Source organism: Diceros bicornis, chromosome 3, assembly GCF_020826845.1.
Source record: "Diceros bicornis minor isolate mBicDic1 chromosome 3, mDicBic1.mat.cur, whole genome shotgun sequence".
Taxonomy (NCBI): domain Eukaryota; kingdom Metazoa; phylum Chordata; class Mammalia; order Perissodactyla; family Rhinocerotidae; genus Diceros; species Diceros bicornis.
The window spans coordinates 84,416,042-84,439,831 of record NC_080742.1 but is presented as its reverse complement, the minus strand read 5'-3'; the positions used below and the strand labels follow the sequence as shown (position 1 = coordinate 84,439,831).

General features: G+C 37.1%; 1 protein-coding gene across 2 annotated transcripts in view; it reads left to right on the top strand.

Moving 5' to 3' along the window:
- Nucleotides 1-23,468, top strand: part of MTPN (myotrophin) — a 61,741-nt gene extending 38,273 nt beyond the window's left edge. For both annotated transcript variants that reach the window (XM_058530870.1, XM_058530861.1), the window contains exons 3-4: nucleotides 658-741; nucleotides 20,250-23,468. In XM_058530870.1, the coding sequence (XP_058386853.1) occupies nucleotides 658-741; nucleotides 20,250-20,336 (171 nt within the window). In that variant the 3' untranslated portion in view covers nucleotides 20,337-23,468. The remainder of the gene's footprint in view (nucleotides 1-657; nucleotides 742-20,249) is intronic.
- The last annotated feature ends 322 nt before the right edge of the window (nucleotides 23,469-23,790 follow it).

Here is a 23,790-nt window from a genome sequence, read left to right as displayed (position 1 = left end):
AACTTGCGAGTTAGCACTATCTGTGGGTAACAAATGGCTGTCACCCAACGGAGCACAGGACTCTGCAGTCGTATGATAGATCTAAACTGGAGTTTTGGACAAAGGTCAGTAGGCAAGTGGTCAGACAGGAGCAGTCATCTTCTGACTTTTCCTTGTTACAGCTTCTGCGTTTCAGGGTTTTGGAAAAATGTTTAAGTAACCATGAGAGCAAGTGAGATGAACTCTTCACATTTCAGGGGACACTATGTCCCCTGGCCCAATTGTGGCAGTCTTTTACCTCTTCATTGGCTGTGTTCTGCCCCTCTCTTCCCCTCCTGGACCTCACTGGCCTTTCTACAATAGTGGGGAGTTGAGGCTCAGAGAGGTTAAATGACTAGTTACGCAGTAAGTGGCAGAGCCAAGATTTGACTGGGGTCAAAGCCCAGCTCCCTCTACTTCACGGTACTGACCCCCAAGGGGAAAGTGCTTGAGGCTTGGGCCTCTGGCAGCTCTCTAGGAGACTCAGAAACTTGTAGCTGTGGAGTCATTTTGTATTGCAAGGCAAATAAGTAAACACTGATTTTGAAATATTCACAAGAGTTTCTTAATTAGATCTAGAAAGAAGGAAGAAATGAAAAATGGGTACGGTGGTTTATATCTCTATTTATTATTTCATAGGCTCCAGATAAACATCATATTACCCCTCTTCTGTCTGCTGTCTATGAAGGTCATGTTTCCTGTGTGAAATTGCTTCTGTCAAAGGTGAGGTCAATTTCTAATTTTCATTGCTTTTTCCATTGCTCTGTGACTGTTTAAGCCAAGTATTTGGTTGTTAATTTAAATTTTGTGTGGCATCAAGGACAAAAAACGAGACGATATCCAAAATTGAGGTTTAGATCAGTGTTATTCAAAATAGCTGGTCCACAAACTGTTTGTTACCAGTTCATGATGGATAAGGACCTTGGGATAGAATATAAATCAACACAGTCTCCTTCATCAAGAATATCTTGCTATGAGAAAACAAAGTAGCCGAATGAAGCATTGTACTTAGTGATGTAGAAAATTTGCCCTGGGCTAGTAACAGTTTGCAGACTGGTACCAGGTTCACAGAACACACTTTGAGAAGCCCTGGTTTGAAATTCGTAAGCTTCATTTTCTGTGGTACACTGAGCAAGATTATTAGTGGCAGTTTGCTCTAAGTAAGGACTCTCCAAGTCATCTGGTGTCTTGATGTGCTTGAGATCCTGGTAAATTTGGAGTTTCCCAATGTTTTGTCTTTGCTATTATAAGCTCTTAGATTCAGCCTCAGGAATTAACCAATCATTTGCAACCGTTTAGCTGTGTTAGGTGGAACCTGCAGACACTGGAAGACAAAAAAATCTTCATAAAATAAGGCACCAATATTAATCCCAAGCTTTTCATTTCGTGGCCATACTGTGGAAAGTGCTATTTATAACATTTCATTTGGGATTTTAAAATAAGCCCTGCTAAAAGAAGCAAGAAAGAAATAAGACTAAATGTATAGAAAGCATTTTGCTGTAGTGCCTGACACATAACAAATGCTCAATAAATAGTGGCTTTTATTCTAAGGCTGAGGAGGATTTTATGTTTCATAGAGTCAGCTTTAGTAAGATTTGGAGAAAATGGAGAAAGAAGGTTGCACATTTCTCTCTTAACAATTATATTGACAACTTTTTAAAGATACTGTTCTGAAAGCAATTTATTCAGGTCCTTTAAAACTAAGGTTTCTTACCCATAGCTTCAAATTAAATACAATTACTGCATTTCTTTAAATGTGTCGTGGTGGTGGTTTTGTGATTTTTGGGGGTTTGGGGGAGTCTTTTTTGGTATATAGCAATAGTAATTTTTAGATGCTGCATCCATACTGATATGAATGATGCAGTTCTCCAAAAGCCAAAATAAATGGAAATACTATTCTTTGCCACTGTGGTGGATCCAGAATCTGGTAGGATGTGCTCACAAAGATTTCTAGGTATTATGTCTTTCTCCTTACTGTCCATCCCTTCTTCCACACCTATGAAAAGATTTAAAAGTACTTTTGAAAACTACTAGATAATTTCATCCCTAGGGGAATATTTTTGCTTACCCTATTAAAAACTGGTTGTCATAGTTACAAATATTGACTTATAGTTCATGAAAGATTTATATAATTCCAATATTTTATTAGTTAGAACTCTTTGTATTGCGAGTAACTAAATCCAGCTCGGATGGGCTTAAGCAGTGAAGAGATCTTGTTGGCTCACATAACTCTACAGTTGAGGCACAGCTTGACCTAGGTTTAAGCCACATGACCAGGATCTGATTTCTTTTTGTCTGTCTCTCAGCTCTCTTGCTCAGCACGGACCTAATTCCCCTGGCTTCAACCTATCCGCTAAGTGTATAATAAAAGAAACAGTTAACGGTACTGTGTTGTATATTTGAAAGTTGCTAAGAGAGTAAATCTTAAAAGTTCTCACTGAACTTATTGTGATAATCATTTCACAATATATACATATATTAAATCATTGTGATGTACACCTTAAACTAATACGTTATATGTCAATTATATCTCAATTAAAAAATAAATTCATAAGTCAAAAGAAAAACAGAAAGAAATGAATGATTCATTCTTTCCTCTTCTTTCTCCCTCTTTCCCGGACCTTTCTACCCAACCAAGGGTTTTGTTCTCTGAAAATAAAAACTTCCATGGGATCCTTTTAGCTTAGGGCTCTCTGGTCATTTACTAAATGAGATGCCCCTAAGAATGCTCTTTCCTTTTAGCCCTATCTCAAACTATAGATCAGACCCTAATATGCTATCCTAGAAAGGTCTCTATAATTGTGTATTCTCTTGCTAAATTTTTCGTTGGAAGTTGAGTTGTCTGACTTTTAACTAGCTTATTTTTTCTTTTACTTGTGCCTGTAATATCATTCTTTTATTTATGTCTGAGCCTTGATTTTTGTAGCTAAGTGACAGTCAGAGATGGCTCTAAATTGGCAGATCAGTTTTGATCATGTAGAGCTGTTATTTATTTTAGATGAAAGGTTTTTTTTTAACCTTTATGAAAGCAGCTTAGTAAAATTTAGTTCTGCTTTTTCAAAATTGATTACCATGATTTTATTATTGCATAAGCTCCTTTAATGGATACCCTATAGTTTTGTTAGCCACATTTTTTTTTTGGAAATTGATTGTGCTCTTTGAAACATCTTTAGTTGCTAAAATAAGGCTATGCTAGTGCATTTTTTTTAACATTGCAATCAATATTTATATTATGAAATCTGGTTTGTTCTACCTTTTATTAAAAGCAGAATCCTTATAGATTATTATGAATTAATTTTAAAAGTACTTAGTATAAGAAGTTTACCAGATTCATTGACATTTCTAATATATTATCCAACTGGGATATCATTAGCATAGGAAAAAAGGCAAAATAATAAACAGAAATTTTAAAAACTCAGTATGATCACAGCTAATAGAGACAAAAAGAAACATCACAAAACAAAAGAAAGAAGATTGTAGGGCCAGTCCGATGGCCTAGTGGTTAAGTTCAGCACGCTTCGCTTCGGCGGCCCGGGTTCGGTTCCCGGGCACAGACCTACACCACTGGTGTAGGGCCATGCTGTGGCAGCAACCCACATACAAAGTAGAGGAAGATTGGCACAGATGTTAGGTCAGGGCAAGTCTTCCTCAGGAAAAAAAAAAGAAGATTGCTAAAATATATGAAATCAAATTCTGTGTGATATGCTGTATCACTTGCTGGACAGGTTTTTTGGTTTTTTAATGTAACGCAATGGAAGATAAAGTTTATGACACAAGGAGGAATTTAAAACATTTAATTCTTGATGGTCCATATAGCAAAAGAGGAAACTAACATCTATGGAAAATCTAATATGTACCAAGCACTTTGTTTATGTAATGTCCTTTAATTTCTGTCAACCCAAATACATAGGTATAATCATCTCCATTTTATGGATAAGGAAACCATTTGTCTCAGGGAAATTAAGTAATTATCTGAAGTCAAACAGAATATAATGGAATCAAGATTTGTTCCAAGATTGACTCAAAAGCCCATGTTCTTTCTACTACTTAAGATGACCTTTCAGAATTACTGTCGTGGACAGTTATGAGAAGTGGAACATGTATATTTCTGTAAGTAAAAGCTATTTGGCCTGACTTAATTGGTAAGCTAGTAATGAAACAAACAGAGATCAACACTGGTGGGACTTCCACTTCAAGATTGAGGTCTGAGCACATGCCATAGTAGCCCTTTTTGCCCCTCCTATGAAGGAAAGATGTTTTTAAAATGAGTGAATCAATATTTGCTGTGGACCATAAGAAGAGGTTCGTTAGACAAGAAATTATAATGAATCCTTGAGACACAGAAATTAGGCGGGATAGGGTTGAAGAAGAAGACATTCCCTAACATGAGCAAGAGAGTATTGTTGCAAATAGTAGGAGCTGATCTAAGGCTGCTCCAAGCCCAGAAGTGGTATCACTAAGCAACAAACCAGGGTAGAGTTGGATGTGCTTCAGGGAGAAATAAATTCAACCCAAAGGGAAAAACTGAGATGCAAGAAGGATGGTAAGCAAGAAATTAGTATGTGAATAAATCTAAACAAATATTAAAATACAAAACAAACACTAAAGTATTTCTTAAAAATAAGCTAAAACTATAGAATTGTTAAATAATAACTTGGAAGAGGGATGATCAAAGCTCCTGGACCTTTCGCCAAATCCAGAGTACATGAAAAACATTAGTGAGAAGAGACAAGAGAAAGGAGACAAATGAAACAGGTAAAAATGCAGGGTTGAGAAGCATCCTGGGAAATTTAGCAGTAGCAGAGGAGTAAGAAGCCCAAGTGAGAATATGAAACAGACGTCCATGATAGAGAAGTGGCAGGCATTGGCACAGCAGTCAGGAAAAAGGCCAAGCCTAGTAGACTTCAGCCTGTTTTTATCAAAACAAACAGTCTGTGTGAGCACGTGTCCTTTTGAATTGTAATGAAACAGGTAAAAATGCAGGGTTGAGAAGCATCCTGGGAAATTTAGCAGTAACAGAGGAGTAAGAAGCCCAAGTGAGAATATGAAACAGACGTCCATGATAGAGAAGTGGCAGGCATCGGCACAGCAGTCAGGAAAAAGGCCAAGCCTGGTAGACTTCAGCCTGTTTTTATCAAAACAAACAGTCTGTGTGAGCACGTGTCCTTTTGAATTGTAATTATCTCAGTTGAATAAAGTTACGTTTTTTTCTTAAAACCTGAGAAGTCTTAACCAGGAAATTTTGGGAATAACAGGGGTATTTAAAAGGTAGTGTAAAAATATCCCGTAGTTCAGAGGTTGGCAGACTTTTTATTAAAGTGTTAAATATGACTTTGCAGACAATATGGTCGCTGTCACAGCTTTGCCACTGTAGCTCTAAAGCTGCCATAGGCAATACAGAACGAACAGGCATAGCTGCATCCCAGTAAAACTTTATTTACAAAAACAAGTCTGGGCCATAGTTTGCTGACCCCTGTTCTAGCTCAAGAATAGTTTGAAATTTATAGTGCACATCATTTTAAAACTCTAACCCTGAGTGGTAAAATGACCCCTCCCAAGTGATACAAGTTAAGTGTGTATCATTCTGGATGCTTTTATTAGACTTTTTATTAGACTATGCTAGTGCTTTTTTGTTGAAAATTTTTATTATCAATTGATATAACCCAACAAGAGCTTATAGGACAGTGATATGGAATTTTCATTATTAGCTACTGAACTGTCTTCCTGATTAAAGTCTCACATACCTGAATAATAGCAGTGTTAACATGAACACGTTATGTAGAAAGAGTTAATCGTGAAATGGTCCTCTTAAACTATAATATTAGCCAGTGGACTTTCATAAGTCCGAAAGTCATTTATTTTTCACAGATAGATATATAATTTGATATCTTAATTTAGTTTCTAGAAAGAGACAATTCTGAGAAATAATAGTTTGCATGTAGCGTTAATACCCTGTCATATTAGACATTTCCTATAATATTAACATATATATAGTATTTAATATATATCAAAGTTTCTATAAATGTTTACTTTTATTATCACTCTTAAATTAAGTTTGCTGTAATTTAGAATCTAGACAGATAAGCTATGTCATTTACTCTAGTGTCTGTTCACATTCCATCCCTTATATGTATATACTGTTATTAAAAATGACCACTCAATTTCCTATAAGAACAAGAATTCTTTTAAATAAATAGAAAAAGTTGTACCCCAGCATGAGAGAATCAAAATCTCATGAATTGAAAAGTTAACGAAAGTTTCGAAACAGTGTAATTGCTGTTTTATGTTACAAAAGTAAACTGACAGCATACTAAAATTGTTATTATAAACTGTCATTTGTTCTTAGTGATGTTTAGCCTTCTAAGCTGTATCTGAGGGGAAAAAGTCCAAAAGAAACTTTGCTTTTTTTGTTTTCCATTCTTTTTCTGCTTCATGCTGTGTCAAAGAATTTATCTCCTTAGGAAGTCTACTGAAACCTTACAACAACAACAAAAATATATAATCACTGTTTATTGTGCAGCACTAATTTTAGTGACTCAGCTGTTTGAGACCACTCTGTAAGTTAACTGCTCCTGGTTTGAGTAGGATAAATGAGGGAGATGCAGAACAAAGGTTTACTCAGCTACCTTCCTCTTATAAAACAGAAGTCAAAATGTTTAATGTCTTATGTACAATTGCTATAGAGAGTAAAAAATGCTAATAATCAGTCTGTTAAGAAAATATAGAAAACCGTCTTATCTAATAACATTCATGTTTTTGCTACATGTATTATCTATGCTATATTAGAAAAAAGAAAAAAACAAGCAGCCAGTTGGTAAAACTTAAACACCCCTCTCAAATACCAGCATCGTCAAATCCTCGAAGTGTCAATGGTGCAGATTTTGCTGCTTGAACTGAGAATCAAATATGTAGAGTTAAGGGTTGGGAGGTCAACCCTTTTCAACATAAACAAGTAGATGTGCTTGCAGGTAGAACCAACATTTTTCACTTGAATTACTACTCCACCCCCAATAAAATCTAAACGGCTTTATATATTCTCAAGCACAGATTTTATGATTACTTGGAACCCCCAAGTTCTGTTCCATTTAATGTGGGCAAGTTTGGTTTCAAAAACTTCTTAGGACAGATGACCCTCAAAGAACCCAGCACTGCCTTTCTGAATTGCTATATTTTAAGAAGAAACTGCATCATAAAAGGCCTGCCAGAATTGATATAGCTACAAAATTTATCACCTAAATAACTAAAGAAACCAATTATTATACTGCTTTGATGTGTTTCACAAATCTCGTACACAAATATGCCCATTGTAAGCTCATTGTTTTTACTCATTTAGATGTTTTAGTCTGGAATACATCATTTTAGGTAGTTTTAGTTAGTGACATACATCATGTGCTCTGGCGCCACACACCTCCAAGTTTAGTTCTCAGTTCTGCTTTTTAATAGCTTTGTAGCTTTGAGCAAGTTCCTTAACATCTAAGCCTGAGTTTTCTCTTCTGCAACACGGCGACCAGTACGTATCACACAGAGCTGATGAGAGGATAAAATAGCTCACATTTAAATGACATTTCCTATGTATAAGTGCTGTTTTAAGTGCTTTGCATATATAAACTCATTTAATCATCATGGTAATACTATGAAGTAGGTATGATTTTTATCCCCCATTTTACCATTGGGGAAACTGAGGCACCAAGTGGTTAGGAAACTTGCCTAGGTATACAGCTGGTAAGAAGGGAAATTGGAATTCAAACTCAATCACTTTGATTCCAGAGCCTGTCTCTCTAACCACTGCATTATACTCCCTGTCAGTATAGCCAAGTAGTTATGTGAGATAATATGTACTAGTCATTTGCTGCAACACTGAGCTCATCATCAATTCCCAGTAAATATTAAGACCAGTTAGCGTTGATGCAGGTAACTTAGATGTATTTCTCAGAAAAGGGAAGACTTGCTCCAAGAATGAGGGTTCCCTGAAAAATAAGTTTTATGAAAATAACTGTTTCAAATGTAGACAAATTTTTTCATCTAACACTTATGACATGCCACCTCATAAATAGTTTCATAGCTCAATATCTGAAGGTCTTTGGAGAGAAGTAATTTGAAGGCTCATTTATACTTTACCTTATCCCCGTATTTCCATGATGAATTTTTCTCTGAAATCTTGAAGTGATCTTTCTATCCTTACTAGATACAACTCCAGTAGAGATGTTAAAATCGTATTTTCACAAGGGTTAACATAAGAACAAATCCAACTAAAAATGAACTATAGTCACTATGTCCAAATAAAAAAATAAAATGAAAAGAAATGTAAAATGTTTCTCATTGCCCATATATATGTGTGGGTCTTCATTTGTTAGTTTTTTGTTTTGTGAATAAGTTGGGATGGCTACCTGCCTTTTAAGAGTTCGTTGAGGTTATAAGAATCAATTTTTTGTTTTAAAGTGGAAGATATTAAAACAACAACAGCAACAGTTAGCCCACAGATAAGTAAAAGTTCTCAGCAAATGCTGGCCTTCAGGTCTGTCATTCCCCAGTACATGGTTAGCACATTGTTCAGAGAGACAGAGTGGTGTGGATGGAGGAGCGTGGCACTGAACTTAGAAAAGCAAGATACAAGGCCTGGTCCTGTAACTTAATGGCCAGTAAATCACTTGACATTTGAACTCAGTGGGACTAATAGTATTAACATTGTAGGATTATTCTGAGGATCAAAGAGGATAATGGTCTGTCCCTCTGTTTTTAGTATTTACCACACTGAATTATATTTATATACGTGATCCTTTCCTTTGTCCCCTGTAGATTGTGAAAATATGCAGAAAACCAGTCTCTCATTCACCTTAATGCCCTGGAGTAGGAATTGACAAACATTTTATGTAAGGGACTAGATAATAAATATTTCAGGCCTTGCAGGCTGCATGGTCTCTGTTACAGCTACTCAGCTGTGCCGTTGTAGCACAAAGGCAGCCATAGACAACATGTCAACAAATGAGCGTGGCTGTGTTCTAGTAAAACTTTATTCACCAAAACTACGTCTGGCACTTAATAGAAACTCGGTAAATATTTGTTGAATTGACTTGTGAATTGGATGTCTGTTAAAATGTTCTTTAGCTTGAAATGGCTCAACAGACGACAAATAGTATGTACAGTTGTACGAGGTTTTTCATTTTCCTGTATGAGGCTCAAAAAACTTGAGACTATCTAAAGGTAATAAGTTCTAGAATCTGAGTCTCATCCTGACATTTTTAGGGGAAAAACCATAGGTAATTTTTACTAAAGGTAACAAAGAACACAAGATTTGGAGTCAGAAGGCTCTAATTTTTCTGACTTGCTGACTGACTTTGGGCAAGTTTCTCAACCTCTCGGAGCTTAAGAATCTATAAAATAGAGATAACGATGCCTACCTCACACGGCTGCTGTGAAGATAAAAGGAGATGATGTATCTGCAATATTATGTTAAAAACTCAAAACTACTACAAAAACATAAGGAATATAACATTTGCTGTGTTGAGTATTGTGTTAGATGCTGTGGGGTGTTCAGAAATTCTCTTCACTGTGTCCTATATCAATGTGTAAATTAAGTATGAGGTTAAATGTGCTGTGAAATCCCATACCAGTAAATAAAATTACACAACATGTGTAGCTGTAGGTATTTGAATAATTTTTTTTTAATGTCACTGTTTTTACTAGACTCCAAAATGGAGTTGTATCAGTAAGTTCTTTGGTAGTGGTAATATTAAGTGTATATTCAAACAGTTGAAAATGCTCAGGTTCTGAACATTTTATCATACTACCATGGTCCCAATTCATGAGATAATGGAATTCTTTATGAGCAATTTCTCAAAACTGTTCTAAAATACATATGAATTAATTCAAAGTAGATATTTTGCTGTATTCTTTCTAATACAGTGATATACATACATACATATGTATGTGGTATATACGTACACAAGATGGGAGAAAGGTAGCTTTTTCTTTCAATTTGGGTACATGTGATCACCACAGGTAAGATTTATGTTACTAAATATTCATTCGCACTGTGACCCAGATGTGAATTTTTCACCTATTTAACAAATATTTGTTGAGCATCTACTGTATACCAAGCATTATCCTAAGTGTTAGAAGATACAGAGATGAACAGAACAAGGCCTCTGCCCTCATGGAGCTCAGCCTAATTTGGGGGAGACAGGCCTATTAACAGACAATTACAGACTATGGTAAGTGCCATAAGAGAAGTGGAATTCAGCTGTAACAAAAACTTGGACTACAGTGATTTAAACAAGTGGCTCATAACAAGACGTCTGAAGGTATGCATTGTAAGGCTAAGCATTTGGCTACACTGTGGCATCAGTATTCCCACTCCGTTCTCCCCCATCTTCCCCAATCCTATGGTTACAAGATGACTGCTGGCCCTCCAGGCATTGTGTCTGTGTTTTGGGCAGGAAGAAGGGATAAGAGCTAAGGACTCTCTTCTCCTGGGGCTTTATTGGAAAAGGAAAGCCCTCCGTGGGAGAGGCCAAATTTGTGTCAGATGGCCACCTGTAGCTTTAAAAGGGTCTGGGGACTCAATTTCTTTTCAGCCTCTGTACTAGAGGAAAGCAAAGAAGAAGGGGTTTGCACTGGACGTTGGGAGAGCCAAGCTACAGTATCTGCCTTGAAGTATGATCAGTAACATGCCAGGGGCCTACAGGAGAAGGAGGAGCCAACTGCCTGGGAAATTCCGGAAGGGCTTCACAGAGAATGTAACAACTGAATAAGAGTTAATTCAGTGGTTAAAGGGAGAAGACGAAGAATTTCTTTGTTCCTTTACATTTTAAGAGTCCTTATGAGACATTTAACATCAGATAAAAGGAAGTACACTGTATTCATTTAGGCATTCATTTTGTGTTTGATTCTAATTTGCTTTCTTTCCAAAAGTGAGTTGACTGTTCCAAACCATGATTGCTAAATTTTTATTTCCGAGGTAATGGTAATATGCTAAGGTTGTAAAACAGTGTCTAGCACCATATATAGAAATATCCAGGGCTAGCCCGGTGGCTTATCGGTTAAGTGCGCACGCTCCGCTACTGGCGACCCGGGTTCGGATCCCGGGCGTGCACTGACGCACCGCTTCTCCAGCCATGCTGTGGCCGCGTCCCACATACAGCAACTAGAAGGATGTACACCTATGACATACACCTATCTACTGGGGCTTTGGGGAGAAAAAGGGGGAGGACTGGCAATAGATGTTAGCTCAGAGCCTGTCTTCCTCAGCAAAAAGAGGAGGATTAGCACGGATGTTAGCTCAGGGCTGACCTCCCTCACAAAAAAAAAAAATATCCATCAAGACATTGGGTGTGTATATACATATACTTATATTCAAGTGCTGTTTTTTGTTTGTTTGTTTTTTGTGAGGAAGATCAGCCCTGAGCTAACATCCATGCCAATCTTCCTCTTTTTGCTGAGGAAAACCAGCCCTGAGCTAACAGCTATTGCCAATCCTCCTTTTTTTTTCCCCCTTTTTCTCCCCAAGGCCCCAGTAGATAGTTGTATGTCATAGTTGCACATCCTTCTAGTTGCTGTATGTGGGACGCCGCCTCAGCGTGGCCAGACAAGCGGTGTGTCAGTGCGCGCCCGGGATCCGAACCCGGGCCGCCAGTAGCGGAACATGCGCACTTAACTGCTAAGCCATGGTGCCGGCCCCACAAGTGCTGTTTTTTTTAATTGCATTTATAAATATTGCATTGAAACAAAGCTGCTTGGTATACTGACTGATTAGCATAACTATAATCAGCATCTTCACCACAAAAGCCTTTTGTCAATATAAAGAGACAACCTCAGTACCCATTTAAGAGTTTCATTCTTAAAATGTTACCAATCCAGTTTTCTTGGCCTATTGGTACATATGAAGAACTGGTGATATAAAGCAGAATTGGGCTATCTGAAGTAAGAAGTAGATAAAGGTAACAGCAGATAAAGATACATTCTTGTTGTTTCATGCCTATGTATCTTATCTTTTTGCTGTTCTATTCAAGGGCAGAGATAGCATGACTTGAATTTTTTTTAGCATTCCCTATATTCTACAACTTACTATCAAATAATACTTGATTATCTAAAACTGTGACTTTTGAAGATCAAGAAATTACTTTTAATGCCTTAAAAGTTTTACTCCCTAGAACGACAAACGGCCTATATCTACTTGGGCCACTTAACTTGACCAGAGCAACCTTTTCTCCTCCGGGAAACTTGATCACCTGAATCATGCTTTAAATATAGGCAGATGAACCTAGCCCTGATTCTAGTCAGATGTCAAACTGAAGAGTCTTTAGTGTTGAAATTACCTGAAAATAATTAAATATCTTATATATTGTGCTAATGAGCAGCCTATTCGCAATGGCGATGCTTTGTTGATCTATTCACGGTAATTTGTCTTTAATGAATAGTATTATGTTGTAAATAAGAATGTCATTACAACTTCAGATACCACAAGTATAACTTCATAAAGCAGTTGTCACTTGAGCTGAATGTTAGAAACTTAGTGTCCAAGAATCTAATAGAGAATTAGTGTTTCATTCCAAGCGGAAGCAACAGTGTGAGAAAAGTCACAGGGACAAGAAAGAGAGACCATGATGCATTAGGGTAAGCTAAAAAAATTGTTCAGCACAGCTACAACATAGACTAACAGGGATTTAGCAAGAAATATAACTAGAGAAGTAGGTAGTGAAAAGATTATGCCTATGTGTTATGTTATTTATCTTCATCCTGTTCTGTGAGGATGCCATTAAAGGTTTTTTGGTAGGTGAGTAGTATGATCAGACTTGGATTTTACAAAGATCACCCAGATATGTGGCGTCCGAATTGGAGTGGTGTTAGAAGTGAAAAAAGATAGGAAACTGTTGGATTAGAATCTTTATATGAAAATCCTGAACCAAGGAAGTAATGGTAGCAAGAACAGGTGAGAAATGTTAAGAATATCATGGTCTAAAGACTTGGTGACTGATTATATGGGAAGTAAACAAGAAAAACTGCATAATGTCTCCACATTTCATGAAAGATGGTGGTGTTCTTTACCGTGATAAAGAATACTGGAAAAACAGCAAGTTTATAGGAAAAGATTATGGATTCATTTTAGGAAAGGGTGAGTTTGAGGTATTTGTGGGACTTTAAGTAGTTAAGTGTCAAAGGCTTTATATATATATATATGTGGGCTCAAAGTTCAGGGTAGATGTTCAGGATGAGGATAAAGGGGGGTGGAGGTTAAACCATAACATGGATGAGATGATCAGGCAAAAGCATGTTGAGCAAGTAGTGAGGCATGCCAAAAACCAGAACCATGGAGAATACTGGCGTATAAAGAAAGCCAGAGAGAAAGTGAAGGGGAGCAAGGTGGAGTAGAGGGAGTTGGTACAAGAGGAAGAAGAGACAGGCTAGATAGACAGGAGAACTTGGAGATAATATTGTCATTAGAGTTAGGGCTATAATGAGTTAGGAATAAGACTGTCATTGATTGAACTTGTCATTTAGAGGACATTAGTGACTTACTCCGAAGTGTTTTCAGGACAGTATAGGTTAGGCTGCAAATTGTCTTCCATGTCCATTTTTCACTCTTCCTTTTAGAAAGAGAGCCCCAAGTTTAGTTGGGCACTTGGCAGCCCTTATATCTCTGCAAGGGAAACATCCTTGCAGTGGGTATGGCTGTGTGTCTAAGCTTGGGCTAATGAGATGTGCTCAGATGATGTGTGCCACTTCCAGATCATCACCTAAAATGTGAAGCCGCTTGCTGTGGACTTTTTTCTCCCATCCAGCAGGCTGAAAGCAGATGTGGAGGTAAGCCAGCTTCAGCCAGGTAGATGAGAACAGTAACATGGAAGAAAGGACCTAGATCATTAAATGACCTCACAGGACAGAGCCACCCTATTAACCTTGATACACTTAGCATTAGACTGTTTTATGAGAGAGAAATAAATTAACTCAGTGTAATCTATTCTGTTTTAGACTCTATGTTATTGCACTTTAACCAAACCACAACAAGTAGGGTCAAAAGTTGTTATTTATAAATGAATGAACAGGACTTGGGAAAACTCAGGCTACTACTGTGGATGTTGATCTCCTGATTCTGTCGTTTGGGAGGGTTGCACAGGGTTATGATATTGGAACAATAGAAAGAAAACTAATCACAGTAGTCTGCCAGGTGCCGTGGTGAACAATGTTTACCTAGAAGTAATCTAAGCATTGTTTATGTATTTTAACTGTAAGAATCAATCAGTATCCAAGACCAGATGGCTTCACTGGTGAGTTCTACCAAACTAAGAATTAATACCAATCCTTCTCAAACTCTTCCAAAAAATAGAAGAGATGAGAACACTTATTTTGCAAGGCCAGCATTACCCCTATACCAAAACCAGACAAGGACGTTATAAGAAAAGAAAATTACAGGCCAATATCCCTGATGAACATAGATGCAAAAATCCTCAACAAAATATTAGCAAGCCGAATTCAATAATACGTCAAAAGGATCATACACCATGATCAAGTGGGATTTATTCCAAGGATGCAAGGATGGTTCAACATCTGCAAATCAATGTGATACACCACAGTAACAAAATGAAGGCTAAAAATCATATCATCTCAATAGATGCAGAAAAAGCATTTGACATAATTCAGCGTCCATTCATGTTTTAAAAAAATCTCTCAACAGGGCCGACCCGGTGGCGCAAGTGGTTAGGTGCGCACGTTCCGCTGCGGCGGCCCAGGGTTCGCCGGTTCGGATCCCGGGTGCGCACCGACGCACCGCTTGTTAAGCCATGCTGTGGCGGCGTCCCATATAAAGTAGAGGAAGATGGGCATGGATGTTAGCCCAGGGCCAGTCTTCCTCAGCAAAAAAGAGGAGGATTGGCATTGGATGTTAGCTCAGGGCTGGTCCTCCTCACAAAAAAAAAAAAAAAAAAATCTCTCAACAAACTGGGTATAGAGGGAACATATCTCAACATAAACTTTATTGACATATTTGATAAGCCCACAGCTAACATCATACTCAACAGTGGAAAAACTGGAAGCTTTTCCTCTAAGATCAGGATCCAGACAAGGATGCCCACTCTCACCACTTTTATACAATGTATTAATGGAGGTCCTAGCCAGAGCAATTAGGCAAGAAAAAACAGTAAAAGGCATCCACATTGGAAGAGGAGAAGTAAAACTGCCTGTTTGCAGATGACATGATCTTATGTAGAAAAAACCAAAGCCTCCACCAAAAAACTGTTAGAACTAGTGAAGGAATTCAGTAAAATTGCAGGATACAAAATCAATATACAAAAATCATTGTGTTTCTATGCATTAATAACTATCAGAGAAATTTTTTTAAAAATCCTACTTACAGTTGCATCAAAAAGAATAAAATACCTGGAAATAAATTAAACCAAGGAGATGAAAGACCTGTACACTGAAAACTATAAGACATTAATGAAAGATATTGAAGAAGACACATATGGAAAGATATTCTGTGCTAGTGGATTGGAAGAATTAACACTGTTAAAATGTCTATACTGCCCAAAACAAGACTCAATGCAATATCTAGCAAAATTCCAATGGCATTTTTCACAGAAATAGAATAAACAATCCTAAAATTTGTATGAAAGCAGAAAAGACCCCAAATAGCCAAAGCAGTCTTAAGAAGAACGAAGCTGGATGTATTATACTTCCTGATTTCAAACTATATTACAAAGCTATAGAAATCAAAATAGTATGTTGTTGACATAAAAACAGACACATAAATCAGTGGAACACAACAGAGAGCCGAGATATAAACTCACATATATATGGTAAATTAATTTATGACAAAGCAGCCAAGAATATACAATAGGGAAAGGATAGTCTCTTCAATAAGTGGTGTTGGGAAGACTGGACAGCCACATGCAAATGAATGAAACTGGACCACTAGCTTACACCATACACAAAAATCAATACAAAATGGATTAAAGACTTGAACATAAGGCCTGAAACCATAAAACTAGAAGGAAACATAGGTGGTAAGCTCCTTGACATCGGTCTTGGTGATGATTTTTCAGGTTTGACACCAAAAGCAAAGGCAACAAAAGCAAAAATAAACAAGTGGGACTTCATCAAACTGAAAAGCTTCTGCACAGCAAAGGAAACAATCAAAATGAAAAGGCAGCCTACAGAATGGGAGAAAATATTAGCAAATCATATCTGATAAGGGGTTAATATCCAAAATATATAAAGAACTCATCTAACTCAGTAGAAAAAAATCAGATTTTAAAATGGTGGAGGATCTGAATAAACATTTTTCCAAAGAAGACATACAGATGGCCAAAAGGTACATGAAAAGGTCTTTCAAGATCACTCATCATCAGGGAAATACAAATCCAAACCACAGTGAGTTATCACCTCATGCATATTAGAATGGCTATTATCAAAAATACAGGACATAAGTGTTGGCAAGAATGTACGAAAATGGGAACCCTTATGCACTGTTGGCTGGAATGTAAATTGGTGCAGGCTGTATGGCATACAATATGGAGTTTCCTCAAAAAATTAAAAATAGAACTACCATATGGTCCAGCAATTCCACTTCTGGGTATTTGTCTGAAGGAGACAAAAATACTAACTCAAACAGATACCTGCACCCCGCATGTTCACTGCAGCATTATGTACAGTAGCCACAACATGGAAACAACCTAAATGTCCATCAACAGATGCATGGATAAAGAAAATGTGATATATATATATATATATATACATATATATGTGTATGTGTATATATGCACACACACAGGAATATTATTCAGCTATAAAAAAGAAGGAAATTCTGCCATTTATAACAACGTGGATGAACCCTGAGGGCATTATGCTAAGTGAAATCAGACAAAGACAGACAAATAACTGTATTATATGTGGAATCTTAAAAAAAAACAACTGAACTCATAGATAACAAAGAACAGATTGGTAGTTGCCAGAGGCGGGGGATGGGGGTGGATGAGTGAAGATAGTCAAAAGGTACAAAATTGCGGTTATAAAATAAGTCCTGGGGATGCAGTGTACAGCATGATGACTATAGGGGGTATAAAAAAGAATCAATAAACGAAACAGTTGTTATAGAACAGAATATAAAAGTTAATCTTCACAAAATAGAAAAGCTGGGAAGTTAAAAGGTAGAGGGAGTGATGGGAAGGTAGAGAAAGTATCTTATAAAGTAGAGGGATGAGATACTGTCAGAATTGATGGAACAAGAAATATGGGGTTAAGTAAATATGTCATTTAAATTTATAAAGAAACAGAAACTGGTATTTTAAGCGTAAGAAATTGGGAGAGTCTGCAAAAGGTGGTGGTAAGATAAGGCCGCCTCTCTGTAGAGGAAGTCAGAAGGTAATCGAGTTAACTCAAGTAGTAGCGTGAATATATTATTTAGAGCTATGGAAATAATCACTAGAACTAATAACAAATGATTAAAAATGTTTTCCTCAAGGAAGGCATGAGGCCAAATGTACTTAAATTCTCTAATAACTGCATCAAGTGCCAGAGAGTCATTTTCTTTCAATATTCTTATCCACATTGACAAAACTGGTTCATCTTTTTTTTTAGAAGAACTGGTTTGACTTTGTTAAATTTATTTCTAAATATTTTATTCTTTTTAATGCTATTATAAATGGAATTGTTTTCTTGGTTTCATTTTTGAAATTTGAATATTAAACCTTTTATTATTTTGAAATGTCCCTCTTTGTCTCTCATAATATTTCTTTATCTTAGAGTTTCTTTTGTCTGATACATAGTCACTCTAGTTCTCTTATGGTTACTCATTTATTTTTAAAAGAAATACATATACGTGTTTAGAACAAAAGAATAGACAAACACTAAACTGTAACATTAGTTGTATCTGGCTTGTAGAATTATGAGTTTTATGTTTTTCTGTGTATTCTGAGTTCTGTGATGAGTTTCTATTATAATTAGAAAAAGATGATTTATATAAATTTTAAAAATATTTAATCAGCTAGATTTTTGGGAGTTACAAATAGCATAAATTGACTCTAACAAGTAGAAAAGGAATTTTTGAAGATATTGAACTAGTCATAGGGTCAACAGGAAAGCTGGAGAACCAGGCTCAGAAGAGGCCAGACTTATAGCAACTATAGGACTCTAGACAGCAGGAGTTTCTCAACTGTCTCCTCTGGGTGATGCCACAGAGATCAGTGAGCTCTAACTTCTTGTTCTCTCTCTTTTGATCTCTGCAATCAAGATTCAAAATCCACAAGTGAGCATCCTGCTTGAGTCAAATAAATCTTTGACACTTGATGACCGTGAGGTGATAACTCAAGGATAACATGGCACCTTGAGTTATAGTCCGAGGAGTCCACACGCTGAGGACAAATGATTCCCCAAAATGAAATTAGGATGCTGCTATCAAAAGAAGGGAAATGAACTCTGGCAGCTACAAAGCAACAGATGTTCACTATAGTATTTAACTTTTTGTTAATGCAGAATTATGGTTTATGATGCTAGTCTGAAAAAATAGCGATCAAAATGAGTAAGAATTTGTTCTGAATACAATGATCCCAGTTATTGTCACTTAAACTGTGTTGGAGGACATACCACATTGAAGTTCTCACTCACATTTTTCTCCCACTTGACTGAGTTCCATGTGTTCCATAAAGCAGTTAAATTTAATTAGAAAATGAGGAAATAGAGACTTACAGTCATATCAAGAACTTTGTGATAATTTAACACTTCCTAGAATGTCTGTCATCTTAGTCTTCCAGGTTTACCTAATCAACTTGTACTTACTCATCAAGACTCAACTCAAGCATTACCTCATCCAGAAAGACTTTCTTTCTTACACCCTCCTACCACATCCCGTGCTGGTTTACGGGCCACTCATCACTGCATAACGCTATTGGTCTCATCCCACTGTGTCATATTGGTTGATTTGTCTGCCTCCCGCACCAGCCAGACTGGCAGACTGTCTCTTGTGTTTCTTTGATTCTCCAGCCCCTTACACAGTGTCTACACATCAGTCAGTCAGTAAATATTTGTTGAATGATTGAATGGATTTGCCAGGGAAAGGGGGTAAAGCATTCCATATGGAACCCAGCTTGCATAAAGGCATGGCACATGGTATGTTTAGGAATGGTAAGAAATTCCATTGTATTAGAGCATAGGAAGATTAATGGGAGAAGGAACTGGTGAGTTTGAGTGGAGTTGGTCTCCAAAGGACCATTTATGCCAAGTTTAGACCATTCTGTAGGCCCTAAGAACAGAAGGAGATTTGGCAAGGGGGAGAGAGCAGGACGCTAGAGGCTTTTTGGTGAATAAATCCTGATTGGGCTGGACCTAGCAAAGAGAACCCTCAGATGGTAGAATATTGCTGTCTCTGGGAATTAAAGAGATTCAGACCTGGTTTGGGAGCAAATCCAGCTAGCATGCACTAGGCACTTTTCTAGGTATTGGGGACACAATGGTGAATAATATGGACAAGGTTAATAATAGGACAAAGTTCCTACTCCCACAGAGCTTTTAGTCTAGTAAAGGAAAACAGAAACAATAGATAGACACAAAGGTATATGTACACATTCTCAGAACTAAAATGCCATGTTGCAAGTAACATGTAATGTAACAGATGTAACAGAACAGCACTCTCCAGGTGACGCATTGAGAGCGGACTGGAGAGGATTTCCCTAGAGTATAGCAGGGAACCTCCTTTTCTAGCCCACATCCCAGTCCTTTACTGCTAGGTTTTTATAAATATAAAGACCAATATTATACGTGTTCTTTAGGAATTTGTCTAAAATAAAAAGTTTATAAGTTCTAGATTTTAGAAATATTTATGTGATATTTATGCACTCTCCAAAAAGTGTTGCAAAGAAGAAAAAAATAATAATTCTGTCTCAATAATACTTTCTTTTTTATCAAAAGTGATTCCCCCCCCATTTTATACTACGCATGGGGATACTCTTTTTTAAAGCTTAATTAATTGGATAAATAAAAGCCAGTCGTTTGACTATGTTATTGGCAAGTTGTGTTTGTAGTTTACAATTTTTAGTGCATGAACAATAATCGGGCATTTTTACAACTTAATCCATAACCTTGCCAACTATTTGGGGGTTTTTCTTCCATAGATTGGACTCCATTAGTACACGAGTTTTTAATTCTCCATGTAAACATTAGCCTATGCTGAGTAATCAAGTCTTTCGTTCTCTTCTGTCAGTTGTGGGCTCATTTAATGATAAAGGCTCTTTCCTCTTTTCCAGGGTGCTGATAAGACTGTGAAAGGTCCAGATGGACTAACTGCCTTTGAAGCCACTGACAACCAGGCAATCAAAGCTCTTCTTCAGTGATGGATGGATGGGCTGACAGCTCTGGAAGAATGACTCTCCTGTGGCCTCACACTGCTGCCTGTCTGTCTGTCACTCTCTATCTGCCAGCTTCTTCAGCTAAATACTTTAAGAGGGGTGAGGGGAGAGAGAAATTCATAACAAATCAGACTACCAGAAAAAACAATGTTTTGGAGAAGAGGAAAAAACCATGATCAGGCTTTTACTAGGATTCTTGATCAAGTCAGCCTCTTTGCCATTTCCAATAAAATATACAGCTTATACCGAAGGGAGAGCAAAGACAAAATATACCAGTACCATTTGACCTTTTCAGCTCCCTAGCTAACTTATTAATTAGATTGTGTCGAAGGTCTGACTCTACAAAGGCCAACTATACATATTTGGTAGCCCCAACTGTGCGAGCAGTAGTGGCTGCTGTGATGTAAACTTAGGGTGCTGAGATAAGCAATTAGCTCTAGCCTTCTGCCTTAAGACGCACTCTATTGGGATCTCTCAGCGTAGTGAAGTGCGCTGCCTGTGGTTGATGGCCACTCCCCCCTCGGTGACTTTCAGCTCCATGTGGACGCTCAGTCAAGGGGAGGAGGGCGCACTCCCAAATTGCTGGACGGCTGAACTTCGGATTTCCTCTCCCGTTTCACATGGGTTTCATGTGTCTTTAGATAAAACTGACTAGTTTTATTTATAAAATCTTAAATTTTGGAAGTCTAAAGGAGAAATCATTCCAGTATGCATATTTTTTTCTCCTCTAGATTCAGACATTTATATAACATTGAAACACTTTCAGACTCCTGCTGGTAGTAAAAGGGGATTTAAAAATAGAATCATAGCCATAAGCCCATTAGTATCATATAAAAAGAGAACAGTTGTTTTAGTACCTATGGATTTTCTTCATTTGCTATTTGAATGGATTGGCCTCGGTTATGTTTGGAGAATCAAGGAACATTCTTTGGAATGCCTCTCTCAGACCCAGCTTGGATGCTGATTACTTATTGCACCAAAGCTATCACTGGGGTGAGATTTACTATTTGGACAAATTTAACCCCATCCCTTCAAAAATATGCTTGTTACCAGGTTTCCCTGGGTTGTTGATAGGCTTCTGCTGAACATATGCCAACCCACCTGCGAAATATATTTTTGTTTCTTTTCTAAATCATGCATTGCGTAGTGTGACACCTTCAAAATGTATTCTGTGTTCTTAAAATACAGTGCCCTAAAATGGTGTTCTTATGACCTGCAGAAAATACTTAGACACGTTTTCAAATGTTTATTTCATGAATAGTACAACTAATTAAAACATATACCCTTAAATTTGCTATCTTGCATTTAAAATATTAAGATTCCTTTAACTTGCCATCCATATAAGCTTAGTAAAAATATTAGGGTTTTTCTTTATCCATGTCATGCAATAATTGAATGTACCTCAAATTTTTAAAAAAGTGGGGAGGCTGGGTTAGGGACTTGTATTCAGATTATGGATAATAAAGAATTAATGATGATTTTTTAAGGCAATGTAGCATTCTAAAGCAGGGTTAAACTAGTGAGTCAGCTGGCTCATAACAAATCTTTTTGATCCATTGCTGATTGGTTGCTGTGTGGGTTTGTGTGTATGTGTATATTTTTCCCCATGAACCCTTTTTTTATCTTGTGGCTTTTTCTCTTACAACTAGCCTAACCCTGTAAGTTTCCTGCATCCAAGAAAACAATCACAGAATAGTGGTTTAAATACTTTGATATATTTGGCTAATTCTGCTGTCTTAATGCAGCGTATTAGAGTTGGATTAAAAGTCAGAAATCAGTACTTTATTACATCAGTGAACTGAACAGGGAGCTATCCTCATTGAAGATGGAGGGCACTCTATCTGTCTGTAACTAGCAACGTGATGACAAAAGGTGTTTTGTTATCTTTGTTTTCACCTCTTGGTGTAATGCTATTGAAAAGGCTTAGATTTTACCCTCTACAGTTTTTACCTTTCTTTTCAAAGTGTTTCGTTGTAGTTGGCTATTGCAGAGAGTGCATCATGCTAACATTCCTAAACCTGGTCTGCTTCTTACAGCACCTGCTATAGAAACCACGTGATTCTCTGTACACTTTATCCGATGTTCCTTGTAGTGCAGTAGAGGCTACTTCGCCTACCCTCTTCTTTCTCAGCCATTTTGTAAACCCCGTAATTATGAAGTGATTGCTTGAGAAAATAACATAAGCATAGAACAGACTGACCAAGATGGTTTACAATTTCTTCTTTTTTCTTAACTAGGTTATTTATAATGTATTTCTAAACCACTTGGCAGAGAAATTCACAACACTTAATGTTCATATTTTGAGTAAAGGAAGCTAAAACCATGTCTGCTTTTTTGGTACTACATGCATTAGTGAAAGGTTAAATAAGTTTTGTTCTCCACTGAATATTTAACATCTCAGAAAAAATCTTGCATGTTCTGTAGTTTTGTGTTAAGTCGGTCATTTTGTATGCACTATATCAAGTAAAAACAGGTGGTTTACCTGTTTACATTAGTGTACTAACAAATTCCCCGTTGCAGCTTCAGACAGGTATCTATAGACTTCTAGTTCAAATACAGCACCTGTGGATCCTCAAGTAGTTCTCCTATGCATAGCTCACCTTCTGAACCCAGTGGGGCAAGAAGGAGAGGTAGATGGGTGTAGTGTGTATGGAAGCTGCAAGCAAGTAGGCCCTTTTTTCATTGATTTCCTTCCCTCAAGTAATGGATTTTAAATCTGTATGTACCTATTTGATTTTTTTTTTCTGAAACTTCAACTTAGCTGCTGTTTTCTTCCATGCAATATTGTATCCTCGATTGTGTATAGAAGAAGCTGGTGAGAGTGCCCTCCTACATAAGCAATTGCAGTGTTTTTGCATGCAAAATTTAAAAAATTTAAATTGTCCTGGTTCTATTTTGTAAATGGAACAACAATCATATCTTTCTAAGCAGTAATGGAAGAAGACTAGTGCTTTGTGCATTTTGATATATTTGAGTTCATTTTTTCCACAATGTAATACTTTTGACACAATTGGGTTTCTCATATTATCCTAGTTCATGTACATCAGAATGCTAAATAATACTGTGTTTAAGTTTTGTGTTGCAAGAACAAATGGAATAAACTTGAATTGTGCTACAGCTGAGGTGTCAGCAGCATTTCTCCCTCAGTTACTGTCACCTTCCTTCTTCACGCCTTCCTTCTTCAGTCTTCTCTACAGCGGTATCAGTACTCGAACTTTTAGTTAATCTGAATTTCCCCGCTGTATCCCACTTCTAGAAAAAAATAAGTGGAAAGAAAAGAAGACATAGGAAAGATTTAATTGAAATAAACTGTTCTACTCATCAGGAAAGATTTAACTGAAATAAACTCTACTACTCTATCAGTCTCCTGACACGATTTGTTTTACTGTAAATGTTTAGTAACATTACTAGGAGCAAGGTGTAGCGAGGAGATCCTAGA